We start from the raw sequence: 17,571 nt of genomic DNA, 5'->3' as shown, positions 1-17,571 counted from the left end.
AGTATTTTCAATGGGGGTGGGGGTTAGTATACTTTCTTTAGTATTCAGCCCCCATTTTGCCATCTTTTCCTTCCTTTTGACTTTCCCTTTTTAGGAATGCTGGGCCAAAGGCAGTGATGTGCCGTAGACTATAAGTTTATATCTACAAGCGTTGTCTACACGTAATCTACGCGTAGATTACATTGGGTTGTAGTTTACATAGACTACGTAGACAATCTAAAGTGCATTAAAATTAATTTTCAAGGGTTTCATGAAAGGCAAGTTGCATTTTCAACTATATTGGTTCCTAACGAAATGAAAAGAATCCTATTTACAACAAAATTTCTCTTTTCTATTATGAACTATGGAAGAAGATAAATAGTATGCAAAAAACAACAACAGATGGCAGTCGTGTGGAAAGAGTGGTCTTTTCCCCATGAAACACTAGAACATTTCCTATATTAGGTTTCTTCCTAGGTGAGAAATTGTTCGAATTTGGAAGAAAGAATATGAAAAGTTTTCTTCGCACATCAGCAACTGATACGCAGTATAATTTTCTTTTAATTCCACGGCGCCCTTTGCTAAGTTATCACCTTTCGCCATGTTGTTTACATAGATTACGTAATCAACGTGTATAAAATAGTCTTCGTGTAGAATGTAGACTATCGTTGTTTAGGCGTAGACGCATATCACTGGCCAAAGGGGAGACTATAACCCCCACAACTCCCCCCATTGGGCACGCCACTGTGTACTTTGTATGGTACAGAGTCGAGAATGGACTTGCCACAGGGCAAGCGCAGTCGTACACTCCTTACGAGAAGGTTTTGGACACTTCCCGATGGTAATCCGCCGTTTCTCGAAACTCGTGTGCAGCCCCTCCCCCTCCCTCGCCCCCTGCTTATCCCAGTATCTGCCTCCCCTTCCCTCCACGCTCCCTAAATGAAAAAAATGGGCGCGAGCCGAGGTGATCAATACCAGCGCATGCGCAGTCTCGACCCGTGTCACTTCAGTCATAGAGATTTGGACCGTGTTGCTGCAAAACAGCATTCTACGCTGCGGTAGAGCTTGTGGCACTTACATTTCGGTAAAATACGCCCCTTCCCCCCGCCCAAGACGCAAAATATTTCTTTCGTTTCGTGAGGTGCGAAGTGCTCCCTGGAACCAATGTGCTCTTTGGCCGAGTGCCGTGGTGCTTCGAGGTCATATCACCGACCCAAGTGAGGTTACTTGACACTGCGAACTGCGTTTTGTAACCCCCACCCCCCTCTCCTAGTTGCGTGTGAGAAAAGAATATTGTTTACATCAGCTGTGACGTTTATAAGGACTTGATGGTGCAGAAGAGGGCTTTGGCGCAATGTAATATGATGGGATATAACCAATATAGCCAAGGGTACAACAAGCTATTTACACAGGTAAGGTAATCTCGTATATTCATTGTACACCCCTCTGCACTACTTTTTGAACACAACACTCTATCACCCCATCTCGTGTGTGCATAAAGCAATATTCTTTCTCCCCAGAAATGTTGTTTTTTCCTTTATTTTTCTGATGTCATTTGCAAGTTGCACGTATGGGAACACATGAAAGTACATTTGGTTCCCTGTAGACCTATTTTTTTTTTTACCCAGGTAGATGTTTTCTTCCGTTCACATGAAGACATTAGCTTGGTTTCGTACATGAACTGTGGACAAGTCACGCATACTATGCATCGGTTACTGCGCATGCGCGCTGCTTTCTGCAAAGGAAGTAAACAAATTGTGAAACAGGTCTCAAGGCGGGAGTGGTAGAGAGTTGATTAAATATTCATTTCTTTTCCATCAGAGAACAGTGTATTTACAAACGTAATTTTCCTACGATTTTGCTACAATAAAAAGGAAAATAATTTTTGCCTTTGAAGTGTGGTAAAGTTAGATATGAACGACTTTTACGATCATATGCTTAACACTGACATCTGGTGACGTTTGGTTGCACCTCATTGATTCTTGAATGTGGGTTAATTAATTTTTATTGCTCTCGTTATTCAAGTCTAAACAGTTTTCCCAAAAAATATGTGTTGATGAATAAGGATGCTTGTTAACTGAAATGTGTAGCTTTAAGATACTCTACTCTTAAATATTTAATATGCATAATATTTAATATTTATGAAATCAATGTGGCAGCATGCGTGATGTAGTGTAAGCAGTGGCTGTACTCTGTGTGTATATTTGTGTGTGTGTGTGTGTGTGTACATGCATATGCGCAAGGAAAGTAAAACTGCCCCCTGTGCCATCTAGTCCATAGTGGAGGTGATGTGATCAGTACCACGCTTCACTTGCCTTACTCCCCCTTTTCGAGCGTTGTCCCCTGATACCCACTGATAAAAATCCATCTGATATCACCCGCCCCGAATCGATCCCGGGTCTCCCGCGTGGCAGTCAGACGCCCTAACGACTAGATTTTAGTTTATAAGTCCACTTTATGCACACTAAGGCTAATCTGAACTGGACAGTTTATAGTGAAATACAAACCATTCGCGTCTCCACAGGGGATTGAACCCACAGCCCCTTGGTTACAAGGCGACGACGGTACCATTAGGCTATCGGGGAAACCTTACCGCCAAGGACATAACTGCTCACGATGTGTGTGCGTGTGTGAATGCGTGCATGCGTGCATAAACGCACCCAAGACTTTTTGAAGAGGGTATCAATTTTTTAAAAATGAATTCAGTTATGAACAACAATCTAGCTAATTTATTATATTCCACTCAATTCTTGGAAAAACAAGGTTCAAAAAGTGGGAGAGGGGGTTTCTGAACCGCATAACCTACTCTTTGTGTGTGCTAGTATGTGCGTGTGTGTGTGTGTCAGTATTATAAGAAGGAACACGTCACCTTTATTCACTCTACTTCCAACGTCTCTACTTGCAAGAATTAATGCAGCTAATAATATATACACACATTCTCTGTTCTTATAAAACAAGAATAAGGGCCGTTTACCCACCGTACCCCTTCGAGAATTACATCGAATTTTCTTTTAATCGACAGATTTCAATGTTTTACGTAATGTAAAAATGGTTCCAGCTTTAGGAAAGCACAAATAACGGAGATATTTCATCCCAAAGAATGGCCCACGTAAGTTAAAACCTGCAATTTCAGAGTATTTTCGCCGCTTTTTGTTAGTAAAAATTGTTTGTATGCTCACTAAAATAGCGAAAGAACACGTCGAAAATAACTATCAGTACCAAACCTAACAATCCTAACCTAACAACGTAAAATTATAGCTGCTGTTGTGGAAAGTTGTTTTGGGTGCTATATTCACTTGCGCGAAGCCTTCGAGCTGTTCTGCTACACGGTAAAGTAACACGCTAAGGTAACAGACGTACTTTACTTCACAAGAACACATTTCCGAGAGCTAAAATCAAGTGAAAACGTTCATGAACAACAAAATCTTCATAAACCATGCAAAATATTTCACATTCTCTAGGGGGTACCCAAGAATATTGCTTCATATCTGTTAACTCTCCAGTAAGTTTGAGAAAATTGTTTTGTCATATTTTGCATTATTTTTGGACGCAGTGTTGTTAAAAATGGGCAAATATACGCAGTCAACTGGTGCTCTCGGACGTACAGTCATCGGAAAAAAAAAATGGGACACCTAGATCCTTCCCTGCTAGGCGTTATGTGTGTTGAATAACTGTACGGCGCTAAGTGGATTTTAATAGCAAATTTTCAATAGCAACTTCTACTTCTAATTTAAATATACACCATGAAATTTTCTAGAATATCAGAATTTGTGCCCAACCTATTTTTTTGGGGCGGGAATATGGCTAAGTTCGTTGTACTTTTCAAACTTGAATGGTTTTCCTTTGATAAGAAACGTATTATTGCTGGCGGTAATTTTCCATTCTTGCTACTGAGATTAGGAGCATTTCGTGATCACACCGGTAGCCCCTTCGTGCTTTGTTCATTAATGTGGGTCTGTGATTTGTATCTTGCAACAATGGCTCATAAATAGCCCTCCTATCGCAACGTTCCACAATGATTGCCACACGAACAATTGCATTGCATCAGCGTTGCCAGATGGGAAAAAGAACAGAGGTTTTTACTGTGTTGTTAGTAGGACTGGCTAGATGGAAGAATATTTGTTGTCTTATCACCAGTGATGTGCGTCTACGCGTAAACAACGATAATCTACATTCTACGCGTAGATTATGTTAATGCACGTAGATTACCTAATCTATGTAAACAACATGGTAAAAGGTGATAACTTAGCAAAGAGCGCCGTGGAATTGAAAGAAATTATACTGCGTATCACTTGCTGATGTGTGTGGAGAACTTTTCATACTCTTTCTTTCAAATTCGAACAATTTCTCACCTAGGAAGAAACCTAATATAGAAAATATTCAAGTGCTTTATGGGGAAAAGACCACTCTTGCCTCACGACTGCCATCTGTTGTTGTTTTTTGCATACTATTTATCTTCTTCCATAGCTGACAATAGAAGAGAAGATACATTTTGTTGTAAATAGAGTTCTTTTCATTTCGTTAGGAACCAATATAGCTGAAAATGTCACTTTTATTTCATGAAACCCTTGAGAATTAATTTTAATGCACTTTAGATTGTCTACGTAGTCTATGTAAACTATAACCCAATGTAATTTACGCGTAGATTACGTGTAGACAACGCATGTAGACGTAAACTTATAGTCGCAACAGCCTGTGAGGGCCAGGGTATACCTACGGACTGCCGGTCTCACTCCGATCCAGACCATCCAACAAGTTAAGAGGCGGCGCGTGATCAGCACGACGAATCCCCAGTCGTTGTTGTTTCCATGACCGGGTTACGCTACTAATTCTTAACTCCCCAATTTCCTCACGATGCTGGTTGGCTACCGGTCCCATACACTGGCCGAAATCTCATGAAAAGTTGTTACGCTTCCTCAAAGAGACTCGAACATGCGTCCGCCCCGTAGACGGAACCCAATGTATGACGCCTTAGACCGCATGGCGATGGAGCGGGATATTGTTGTTGGCTATAATTATTAAAAATTGAAGTAACAAGTTGTAAGTATGACTGTACAGTCAACGAATTTAGTAATACGGTGTAATTTATGTTGCGTAATTTTTAATAAACTCATTTTAATATTGATAGAATTGTACAAAAATGCTTCATGAACAAAGAATTGTGGAACTTCTAACCGAGGAACGGGAATAGAACTAATAAGCAAATTGTCCACCACCATTTTCATTCAGTCTGTTTGCTACAGTGTTATGAATACTTTCCATCAACAGAATTACAGTCCTTAAAGCAAGACAGGATATAGAATATCAGTGGCGTCGCGTGCGGTTCGCATACGAGTGTTCCCAATAATGTTTTTGTACTTAATGCAGATTTACTCCTCCTTGAAACTTCATCTTCAATTGACAAAGTAATAACTGTTCAATTTATTTTCAACAATTTCCCCCCCAAATCACGCTATATTTGAAGTAATACAAGAAGGATGTAGGGGAAATTATCCCTTTCCCCCTCAAAATCCTCCAGGTTTAGCGAATTCTCTCTAAAGTTTGCAACTATGTATCACAGACCTTTTCGAGTCCCCCTAGACATGCCATGTATATGCTGCACTCTGGTGCCGAATGTAAGAAGTATTTCCGCTTGCATCAGTGTTCGCAAAGGGAAATGAACATTTTCGAGGTATAGTGGCAACAGCCCCTTAGCTGTCAGCTCTATGCAACACGCACAGCAATTGTGTTCAACGCCCTCTGTGGAACACCGTGGGAGTCAGTGTTAACAACCATCTAGAAAAGTTATCACACGTGAAAGAAGACTAAATTGTGTGTATATACTCGTATATCAAACATAGTATTTTTCGATTAAATACACGTATGTCTGTGTGTGTGCATTTAATATGTACGTAATTTAAGACACATACATGAGTGTTCACGTTCTCGTGCGAACATTATCACGTGACGCGCCTGTAGAATATTAAAGAATGAAAATTGCGATGGACAATTTCCCTTTGCAATTATTCTTTGCAATTGGCTGCATATACATCATTAACCAGCTAAAATTCGTTATTCTTTTTTCTTCCACGCTACTTCCCGTAACCACTTTCGATTCTTGTTAATTTTCTAGATAAAAATGTGTGTATGATTTTTGGCCCTTCTGCAGCCCTAATAATTTTGTTCATATTTTCGTTCAGTGAGCGTGTTTTCTGGATCCTGTGCCCTAACTTGAGATTATTCAGAAAACATGCTGGGATTAATGGCGACGACAGTTCTCTTCCATTTCTTGTTATTCCTTTCTTGCCAATCGTGTAGTTTTCTTTCACTTCCTGTGCTTTAATTACTTGTTTCTCCTTTCTTTATTTTCTTTACATTCCTATCGTATTCATTGTTTTTCCTTTCTTACATATTTCTTTCCTATCCTACATTTATTTTTACTAGTTATATCTCTGCTCTTTTATTCCTTCCCTTGCTGTTTTTTCATTTCATTTCCAATTCTTCATTTCCCGTCCATCGTATAATTTCGATTATTCATTTCCTGTTTATCTCTTCATTCCCCATTCTTTGTTTTCCGTCCATCACATCACTCTCCATTCTTAGTTTCCTGTCAGTCGCAGCACTTCCAATCCTTCGTTTCCTCTCCATAGTATCACTTCCCATTCTTCGTTTCTTATTCGCTGTACGATTTCCTATTCTTCGTTTTCCTGTCCTGTGAATTATTTCCCATTCTTTGTTCCCACCAATGTATCACTTCCCATTCTTCGTTTCTTATTCACCGTATGATTTCCCCTTCTTCGTGGCACAAAAGCGAAGTAAAATCCCCCCACAAATTCCTCTTTCTTTCCCTTCCCTTTAACCTCTTTTACTTTGCAACCATTTTCCTTAAATGTTACGAGGTAATTGAAACACAACAGTGCGTGCCTACTGCGCGCCATAATTCTTCCCCATTCGCTAATGTATTCATACCTAAACTGTTAATTCTTCGTGCGTGCCAACGTTGACGAAAATTTCCACAAACACACACGAAAGGCAAAGGCAAGCGTTTGTTTTCATCAAGATTTAAAGGATATAGCTTTGGATGCAAGACGCTGGAGATGTATTGCACACCTTGCACACAATCCCATCACAACTCACATGGAATACACTGTTATTAGTTGTTTCTGAATCCACTAGATGGCAGTTACGTGAAAGATATTGGTCTGTGGATTTGTATTAGTACACATTTCTTTAGTTATCTGCTCAGCTTCTAGAAAATTAACCGTTTTCTCTCTTATAAATCCTGAAACCTTTTCGTTTGTAGATATTTTCAAGAACATTGTATTTTTGTGAAGAAATACGATTACTCATAAGTACATATTATATCTGTACATACATATACTTACATATACCTCGTTTCTCTCATGATCATATCTTTAACCTGACCATAAGCTCCTTGCCATCGGTAGATTCAGCACCACAGAATTTATAGTCCGTTTCAGAAACATGTTCGTTTCAGCTCATACAAATCTTGAATCTTAGTTTCTAATAAATTCCTCAGACAACTTGAATTTTTACGAGGAAAACCGTATGCCCGTACCTATTTTGTTTGTAATATTAATATATAATTTCATAAAACCGGAACTCTCTCGTATAACGATACTTGTACAACCTTTGTCAGAAACGTTCCAGGACTGAGCTCGTAAAAAAATTATTCAACTTACGAACTAATGGTCCTAGGTCTTGTCAAAATAGTCCCCTCGGCTACCCATGCACAGCTGCCACCGTTTCTGTAGGTCATGGAAGCAAGCAGAGAAAGCTTCATCCCGGATGCTTCTCAGCACATCTGTCGCAAAACTATTTGGATTGCTACAGTATCTTAATGACACTTACTTTTCAGCATCTTTTTCACATGGACAAAAAAAAAAAAAAAAAAAATCACACGGCGACAGTTCGGGTGAATATGGGGGATATGGTAGAGCAGGGATACGATGCTTGGCCAGATTTTCCTGGACTGATAAAGCAATATGGGGCCTTGCATTGTCATGCAATAAGAACCACTGCCAAGATGCCGACAAATCAGGACGGAACCACAAAATTGCTTGAAAAAAACGTTTCAGCTCGTCAATATAAAAGTTTTGATTTATCGTTTATCCTTGAGGCAGATATTCATGGTGCATCAAACCTTTAGCATAAAAAATGTGATCAACATTGTCTTTGGATCGTCTTGCACTGAATCTCAGCCCTCCCAAAACCTTTTGTGCCAATCAAAGACACAGCTTCTCGATAATGCCTTGTCCCACATACCTGCTGTCAGAGGTTTTCCTAGCTTAACAGAGAACTTAATGTTAACTCTCTGCTCAGAATCCACGTCCATCACGTCATTCGAGGAACTTCCAACTGAACGTGCCAACAAGCCGAACAGTGGGTTGCAAAGCACAGCCCTGCCACCTAGTGAGTTTACATGGAAACACTTCCAAGGACATGTTTATTCAGAACACATATCAGGTAACTGAATAACACCCATTTCTTGTGTTTCAATATCATAGGTAAAGAATAAAAAAAATCAGTCCTGGAACTTTTCTGACAAAGGTTGTAGATCAATACGATTGTCAAATGCAAAAATACCTATATAAGAATTAATAATTCAGCACCAGTATCTAGTGTAACAGAAAATACTCGGAGAAAATATTAGCATAAATATGAATGATTTATTGTGTCAATACCAGTTCTCTTAATGTTCTCTGTAATCATAGTTGTAATAATACAATAATAATATTATCACTATTAGCAGCATTAATAAATTAAATTTTCACACTAGTTTCCGAGATATCGTCAGGTAGGATATCTGTTCACCATTTTTTTTATATTTATAGCCCTTGCAGTTTCTCAACTACTGATAGTTAACACAGTACGCACTAACAGTGAGGAACCTTTTTTGAGCTTGTGCTGTTCAGTACCTTTTAAAAACGGCATCAAAACAAAATGAAAGTAAATCCAAATCTTATTAATTAATTAGATGTTAATTTATAAATTGATCCGTTCAGCAATTCTCATTCTCCTAGAAGCCATCAACACTAGACAAGCCCAAGCACCTGGCAACCCGTCAGAATGAGAAAGGGATAACACGTAACATTTTTCTGCTCCCCCTAAAATAGCTAGGCAGAATAATAGTTTCATAAACTAATAGATTCTCTAGCTTTTACTATTTAATTATCACAGCTTGACCAATATAAGAATACCCCCGGCAAACTCGCGACCTACATTGCAGTCATTTATTTTCTCCTTCGCTCCCACTTCTCGTGCCTTTTGCCAGTGCTGCGCAATTTGTCAAAGCAGGAGTATGGGAACAACGCAAGCAGCTGATTGCATCGTTCACACTGTTTCTGTTCGCATACGGTTGAAAATTAAACTACAGCACCTCAGGTGCATTCTTTATCTTAGTCTATCTGTTCCATTTAAATTAATCATGATATTATAAATAATTATATCAACATTGAATATTGTATCCTATTAACCAGTGTTAAATATACGAAAACCTTAAAATTCTCATTTATCTTAAATTAAATTTTTAACGTACAGGTTTTCTTAAAAACTTTTAAAATTAACAAATTCTTTAGCATTTAAAACCTTAAACATTTAACAGAAGTAGCAAATGAGATCGTCCAATTTGGCATTGTATAGAGAGAGCGCACTAGCGACATCTATCTTTAGAAAAAAGAAGTTCTGGAATTTGGGAAGTGGGAAATTCCAACGGAACAACTGTATATCCTGCGATGTATGCAGACCGCCAGTCCGATACGTATCGCAGGGGTGCGTCGTAATTGGATGAAAATTTAGCAAATTGTGAGAGTCTTTCTTGGCGCACAATCCAGAAAATTCTCTGCATGGTGTCTTCACATCCTGAAGACGTCAACGACAGCTGGCGCCTCGGCGTATCACCGTCTGCTGACGTCATCCACAACAGTTGAAGCGTGATACATTGACTACGTATGGGATTCGCCTGAACCGGAACTAGATTATATTGACGATAACAAGATAATGGCAAGCGTAGACACTTTTGTCCCATCATAGAAATAAATAATGTGAAAAGTTTTTATGTTCATGCTTAGTTAAATCAAAGTTTGTAGTGGCTTTCAACAATAATAGAGCCTAGTTTCGAAGTTAAAAAGGAAAGCCGACTCCCCCTTCACTTTTTATATATTTTTAAAAGTTTCTTGCTTATTTTTATAGGTCATCCCTAACAAGAGAAGACATTTCTTTCCATCCATCTTACTTTCTGTTCCGCCATGGCGCTGTAATTCTTGAGCTCTCACCGGGAATCGAACCCGGGACCGCTCAAACTAGAGGCGAGAGCCCTATCTGGCTACGCGGGAGCCCGTACAGATCTACCAAGAACAGAAACTCCCTCTCGCGCTGTCATCGAATTTGCAACCCTAAGCGCGCGAATATAGCGTGGGTGATGCAATCAGCTGCTTGCCTTCTTTGTAATCCTGCCCCTGCGTTGCCAAAACGTGTGGCGTTCTTCAACACCTCGAAAATGTACACTGCGAAAGCAGAGACGTAATATTTAACGTTGTTGAAAATTTTGACAGCCAAGAGATAGAAGCTAATCACATGGCAACGCGGGGGCACCGCGAGAGGGGAAGCGAGAGGAGAAATCAAATGGCTGTCCACTTTAGTTCTCGGGTTTCTTCTTATCTTGTGACGTTTATCTTGCGTTCTGAAGCTTCGACGTATGAAGTAAGCTCTATCTTTTAACAAAGCAAATTTAGTCTAAGATGCAAGATATAATGAGAAACTGTGGATTGTTGCTAATTTTCTGGTTTCTGTGTTAACCTCGTAACAAAATCAAACTTCGTGTAATAACAACAGTGATATTTCGCAGTTTGCTCTCATGTGAGACATTGTACAAATTAAAGTTTTGCAGTATAGTGACATCTGTTATTGAATAGTAAAAAGAGTAAATTATAAACAGGCCGAAGTATGTTTGATTCGATTTCTGGGGTAAGTCATGTGGGCGTATCCAGCGGAGGGAAACGAGTGGTGAAAAATTTATTTTGATTCGTTGTTCTTTTTACATTGTAATGTACAGTAAATTAAAAAAGTTAAATAATTTTCAATTGCCACAATTTCGAAGTATATATTCCGTCCCTCCCTGGGAATGTATAGTTTGCACCCCCACAGAAAAAAAGTTTTGTCTTACCCTCCCCTCCTGTGGATAGAAGTGTGGGTACGCCCATGGCATGTGCTTGTTCCCTGATCAGTTTCATAACTTCATCTCTCATCCTCATCGTCGCGATTAACGTTGACAGCAAATATCAATACGGATTAAAGTGATATCCGAGCCTTCGTGGTGAATCTGACCCTCTTTACACGAAAGCATTTTCCGTAGAATTTTTCTTAACATCTACGCTACCGTGTAAAGTGAAAAATCTTACGACATTTCAGATGTCATGGCATTTCTCAAGGATAGGCTCGGTCCGTAGCATTTTTCGCAGCGTAACCAATCAGAAGTGACCTCTAGGTCACGAGTGCAGTTGTAATGGCGGCCGAGTGAGATGTAAAGAATGTACCACTTCCCGGTTTTAAAAGCTGATAACTATTCAACCGAGAGGAATAACGTTTCGTATAAAAAAGGTATTAGGTATAGATCAATGGCACTGCATAAATACATACTTCATAGCGTTTACAGTACACGTATTTAATAATAAATTAGTTATTTCAATTGTGAACAACGGGCATCCTCACGGTTCGCATCGCAGTCGCAAATGCTGACCGGGATGTTGCAGGAAATACTTCCGTGTAAAGTATTGTTTGCTATAAAAAATGCTATAAGTTTTTTGGAAGCATTTATGCTAAGGGAAAAGCTTTGCGAGCCTTACTCAAACAAAACCGTACATAGGAAGAGTGAGAGGGGGCACGAGCCCCGGGCTGCGCAGCAATCTTACCCGGACGTAGTGATTTAGTACATGTGTGCCATTCAACGTAGCTGCTGAATTGAATCTGTGAGACCTTATATTATCATTTGTACAGCTACTACCAGTATATTCACGGGCGACAAAGGTGCCCCCTGAGATTTCCACAAAGAGTTAATGTAATTCGAATCGTGAAATTGTAGCGATAATTTACAAAAAAAAAGGAAAAAATGTTTTTTGTGACTTACGGGAAGTAATTTACAGCAACTATTATTATTATTATTATTATTTGAAGTAGGGTTAAATTTAAGCTTACAGTCTATTTTACACTGATTTTATCTAACTATAAAAAACAGCTTTTTGTCCCACATGAATTAACATGTCAAGTATACAGTTATGCAAATTGTATAGCCTATACGAGTAGATACACATAATATGGAAGTTACAAATGTATGTAATTGAAAGAAACAACATAAGTAGTAGTAGTAGTAGTTGTAGTAATGATAATAATAATAATAAAAACCACAAAAATACAATAATGGCAGTAATAATACAATCCTCACAAAAAGTTTGGAAAATTGTTGTACAGTGGAACATTGATAACTCGAACTTGAGGGGAAAAATAAAAAAAAAATCGAGGTATCGAGGATTTCAACTTACCAAGGTTCGAGTTATTGAGGGCCAAAATCACGTACTTCGCGCTATAGAGGTCTATAGTTTACTGACCCTTCTGAATGTCGGCACGCACACTAAGAATATTAACAATGATGGTTACTTATATGGCAGGGTGGGGGAGTGCAAGTCCAGACACGATTGTTGATCACCAGACATTGTACGTACGCACCCTACACTTCGACTTATTGAGGTCCAAGGGGTCCCGGGTTTGATACCCGGTGGAGGCACATGGTGGTTTGGATCCCACTTTAAACTGTAGGTCCAGTCCCGGTTAGCCTTACTGTGCATAAAGTGGACTTAAAACAACTAATCAAATTATTGAGGTCCGTGCAACTAAAACTTCCAGTTATAGAGGAGATTAGAATTTAAGTTCGACTCATAGAGGTTTTTCATAGTCTACCTTCGAGTTATTGAGCTCGAACGGCATCCCATAAACTGTACAAAAATTCGTCTTATCAAGGTTTTATTCGAGTTGTTGAGGTAAAATTAGTATTGAGTGTTACGGACAATTCAAGAGGATTGCAAAAATATCGACTTATTGAGGAATTCGAGATGTTGAGGACTTATCACACTGGAACATGGAAATCTGTTTGATGGACGTTCTCGTGCTTTCGCCGACATATGCCACCCTGACTATCACTAATCGCCACCCCCCGTGGCGGAGTGGTTAGCACATCGCGCTACGACGCCAGGGGTCCCTGGTTCTAATCCTGGCCTGGGCATGGATGTTTGCGAGTGTCCATTCATCAATTTCATCACGTCATCCCCATCTTCGCAAATTAGCACAAGTGGCACAAGAAGCGAAGTAAAATAAAGCTAATCAATCAATCAAAACGTATTGCCTAATCGTCGCCGCCTTGTAATCAAGGCACATAGGGGTTCGGATCACATTTTAAACTAAAGTCCCGATTAGCTTTACTGTGCATCAAGTAGACTTAAAACACCCTTCAATCAAAACCTATCGGCTAATATAACAATATTACAAACTTTTTGTGAGGAGCGTAATAATGATAATACATAATAATAATAATAATGTCATAATATGACTGCCCCCCTGAGAAAAAATCCTGAGAACGCCCTAGACGGGGGATATAACACCAGACCTAACACATTGGAAAGGAACTATTTGTCAGAAATCACATTGTTTCGTTTACATTGATCTCTTCCTGACTTAGCAACTTGGGCTTACTCTTTCAGCAAAGTAATTGTAAATCTGATTTTCTAAGTTCAAGGATTACTGTAGACAAAATTGCCTTCTCTGTCAGGCTTTTGAAGTGACAATGACTGAGAGAATCGTATGATCCTCTTCAAAAGATACGTCACATTGAGCTTCGTGTCTCACTGGGGAGGGGACGTTTAAGGAGAGATCCACGCATGATGTCATGTTCCCAGGAGAGCGAATCGAACTTCGATCCACCCACGACGACGAAGGAATTGGATGGGAAAACCCACATTTGACGTCAATTGTTCTATCAAACATGGATAAGGATTGGAATTCAAATGTAAAAAGATGTTCGGTCTTCAGGAAACACCACTTTCTTTAGTAAGTCCTCAATAAAGAGGTCTGCAATACATATTAGGTCAAAAGTTTTTTTAAATTTCTTCAATGTAATAAGTAGGGAGATAAATTTATGGTAAATAAAAACTGAGGAGAGCGGTAAATAAAATGTTACATCAGCGGTATATACCAGCGGTGGAAAAAAAAATTGGCACACACTTTTTGATTATGAGAGGAAACATCATACAAAAGATCTATAAATTGATAAACTACTTCATTTTTATATACTGTACACATACACAAGTACTTAGCTGTCAAACCAAAACGAAAACATCAACACAAAATCACTTCATTTCTAAATTGCATATCTCAAGTGATTTATTCATTGTATGTATTTAAAGGATATCCTTGCTGTCTAACAAACAAAATAATCACTACTGCACATACACAAACACATGTTGAAAATCACATGATGATAAACAAAATTCATTCACGACAGTAGTACAGGTGGCCGGGTACTGAATAATCATTTGCGGCTCGAATCATCATTTGTGGCTCGTCGTAGCCTTTTATGATGTATATTTTGAGGGCAGAGTTGGCAACACTGTGGGCCCACTGTAGCCTTTTATGAGGGGGGTTTATTGCTCTTTGTTTACATCTGGTAACACTGCCGTAGTTTGACAGTGTTGTTAACCTACTGGGTTTTTTTCACTGAGGCTCGAATCATTATTTGAGGCTCGTCGTAGCTTTTTATGATGAATATTTTGAGGGCACAGAGTTGGCAACACTGTGGGCTCACTGTAGCCTTTTATGAGGGGGGCCTATTGCCCCCCCCCCCTGTTTACATCTGGCAACACTACCGTAGATTTTTTGACAGTGTTGTTAACCTACTGGGTTTTTTTTCACTGTAAATTTTCATCAAAGGGCCTGAGGGGTCCATGTATTTTTATGTCTGGCAATACTGTTGGGGGCCTAGTGTTGGCGACACTGTGGGTTTTTACTGTAGCCTTTTATGAGGGGGGTCTATTGTCCTTTTTTTATATTTGGCAACACTACCGTAGATTTTTTTTTTTGAGGCTTGGGTTTTACCAACCCATCCGAAGAAAATTCCACTATATGATCTTTTACTGGCTAAGCTAACCTACAAATAGAAATTGGCAACACCGACGAGCCTCAAATAATAATTCAAGACTCGTCGGTGTTGCCTACCCACTCTACAAAAATTCTACTATATGATTTTTCACAGGTTAAGCTAACCTACAAATAGGAGTTGGCAGCACTGACTTATAAACCCACTGGGTTCTCTTGGCATGTTTTTTCATAATGTGTTGCTAGGCTATTGAGCATCTTGGCATACACAATGTATATATTTTGAGAGGGGGGTTATAGCTTTTTATGCTGTACGAATACTGGAAGCTTGACAGTGACAACCAACAGAGTAGGTAAACCTTCATCCAGGAACTGGCAACACTAGTTTCTGACAGTGAATTTGAAATAAAATATTAAACAAAATACATGAGTAAGCACTATGATTACAAATAGTACCAGTGTTATGCCCCCAACTCCAACTGGACAACTGGGGAAAATAATTGTACAACAATTTGTACCTAATTGTACAATACTTGTACCTAATTGTACAACATATACACAGACATAAAAGAAAGAGCCTTCCCGTAACTTACTTCATGTACAATTTATATGATTTTACAACTGTGAAAATAAAGCATATGTGTTCTGTATGCACACATTTATTCTTATTTTTCGAAGTTGAATGAAAGCACATGTTTTTACGCTCTCGTAATACTAACCTTGCTCCACTGATTTTAAATTGCTTCCATCCGCTTTTTTTTTCTGTGTTATTTCCGTATGCACGCAACATTCGCTTTCAATAGACAGAAGGAGTGTTAGTATAGCAGGCTCCGAGTTTACATTTTATTAAATTAAACAATAATTTATGTAAGAATATACTTGTACTTACCGAACACAAAATAATAAAAAGCACATGTGAATGTTTGCGTGTGTTCATGTTATATGACGACTGAGTAAAAAAATAATGTTGACTCCCCGAAAGATAAAAGTTCCTAGTTCGACATTAGATGCATGCAAATTTTATGTTTTGCTCTCCAAAATCTTGATTTTTATGTTTGTGCTATTTGTCATACAGCAGAGGAGAAGAGGGGAGAGGGAGGGGAGGGGGTACTATTAGCGCCATCTATTAGCAAACAATAGAAATAAAAAGTAGGGTCAAACTTTTTCAACACCCAAACATTTTAAACGTCCTCGCGTAGTAATACGATCTAGCTGAAGATGTTTAAAAGAGTACTCTTAGTCGACGAAGCTAATTGCTAGGGCCCTTATATTACTAAAATATTCTTTAATTTGCATATTTCTCATACCGCCATATGTTGTTCTATTTGACTTCTTCCAAAAAAATGCTAATTAGCGAGAGTTAATTAAGCAAGGCAAGTAAAAGAAGCAAAATAGAACAACATATGGCGGCGTGAAAATATGTAAAAAATTCGATTCAAAGGTGGATCGAATTAAAGTTGGGGGATATTTTGCATTTTTTCCCTATAATGTACAAAACATTTACCGTACATAATCTTTTCCATTTACAACAGTATAAAATAAGAGGAATGTGTGACAATATCCATATTAATTAGGAAAGTATGTTGTATGCTAGGTTAGCTAATTGTGTCTTCTACAGCTTCACTGTATAGAGGGAAGATGGAAAAAGAGAGCTCTACGGAAACTGACGCTCTTAACAATATTGTACGCCCGTGAAAATTACATATAAATAAGACTTAAGCGTATTATCTGCTTTCATGTCAGATTTTACCAACCTGTGAGCTGTAGTGTTTAGGTGACAAGCGACCTGCTCAAATATGATACTGTTGACAATATTGTACGTCCGTGAAAATTATATATAAATAAGACTTAAGCGTATTATCTGCTTTCATGTCAGATTTTGCCATCCTGTGAGCTGTAGTGTTTAGGTGACAAGCGACCTGCTCAAATATGATACTGTTGACAATATTGTACGTCCGTGAAAATTACATATAAATAAGACTTAAGCGTATTATCTGCTTTCATGTCAGATTTTACCAACCTGTGAGCTGTAGTGTTTAGGTGACAAGCGACCTGCTCAAATATGATACTGTTGACAATATTGTACGTCCGTGAAAATTACATATAAATAAGACTTAAGCGTATTATCTGCTTTCATGTCAGATTTTACCAACCTGTGAGCTGTAGTGTTTAGGTGACAAGCGACCTGCTCAAATATGATACTGTTGACAATATTGTACGTCCGTGAAAATTACATATAAATAAGACTTAAGCGTATTATCTGCTTTCATGTCAGATTTTACCAACCTGTGAGCTGTAGTGTTTAGGTGACAAGCGACCTGCTCAAATATGATACTGTTGACAATATTGTACGTCCGTGAAAATTATATATAAATAAGACTTAAGCGTATTATCTGCTTTCATGTCAGATTTTACCAACCTGTGAGCTGTAGTGTTTAGGTGACAAGCGACCTG

At 38.7% G+C, this 17,571-nt stretch overlaps 1 protein-coding gene across 10 annotated transcripts in view; it reads left to right on the top strand.

The window, feature by feature from the left end:
• Ca-beta (Calcium channel protein beta subunit) overlaps positions 1-17,571 on the top strand; it is a 588,734-nt gene that overhangs the window by 367,508 nt on the left and 203,655 nt on the right. Inside the window, exon 1 of one of the 10 annotated variants that reach the window (XM_083142263.1) lies at positions 1,005-1,391. The exons of the other annotated variants lie outside the window; for them this stretch is intronic. Within the exon in view, the coding sequence (XP_082998389.1) occupies positions 1,308-1,391 (84 nt within the window). The 5' untranslated portion in view covers positions 1,005-1,307. Of the gene's footprint in view, positions 1-1,004; positions 1,392-17,571 lie in introns of those variants that run through there. 10 annotated transcript variants of the gene reach the window in all.

Source organism: Lepisma saccharinum, chromosome 20 (assembly GCF_977018435.1).
Source record: "Lepisma saccharinum chromosome 20, izLepSacc3.1, whole genome shotgun sequence".
In the NCBI taxonomy this organism is placed as follows: Eukaryota; Metazoa; Arthropoda; class Insecta; order Zygentoma; family Lepismatidae; genus Lepisma; species Lepisma saccharinum.
Note: the sequence above shows the minus strand (reverse complement) of the source record. Positions and strands in the feature narration are given on the sequence as shown.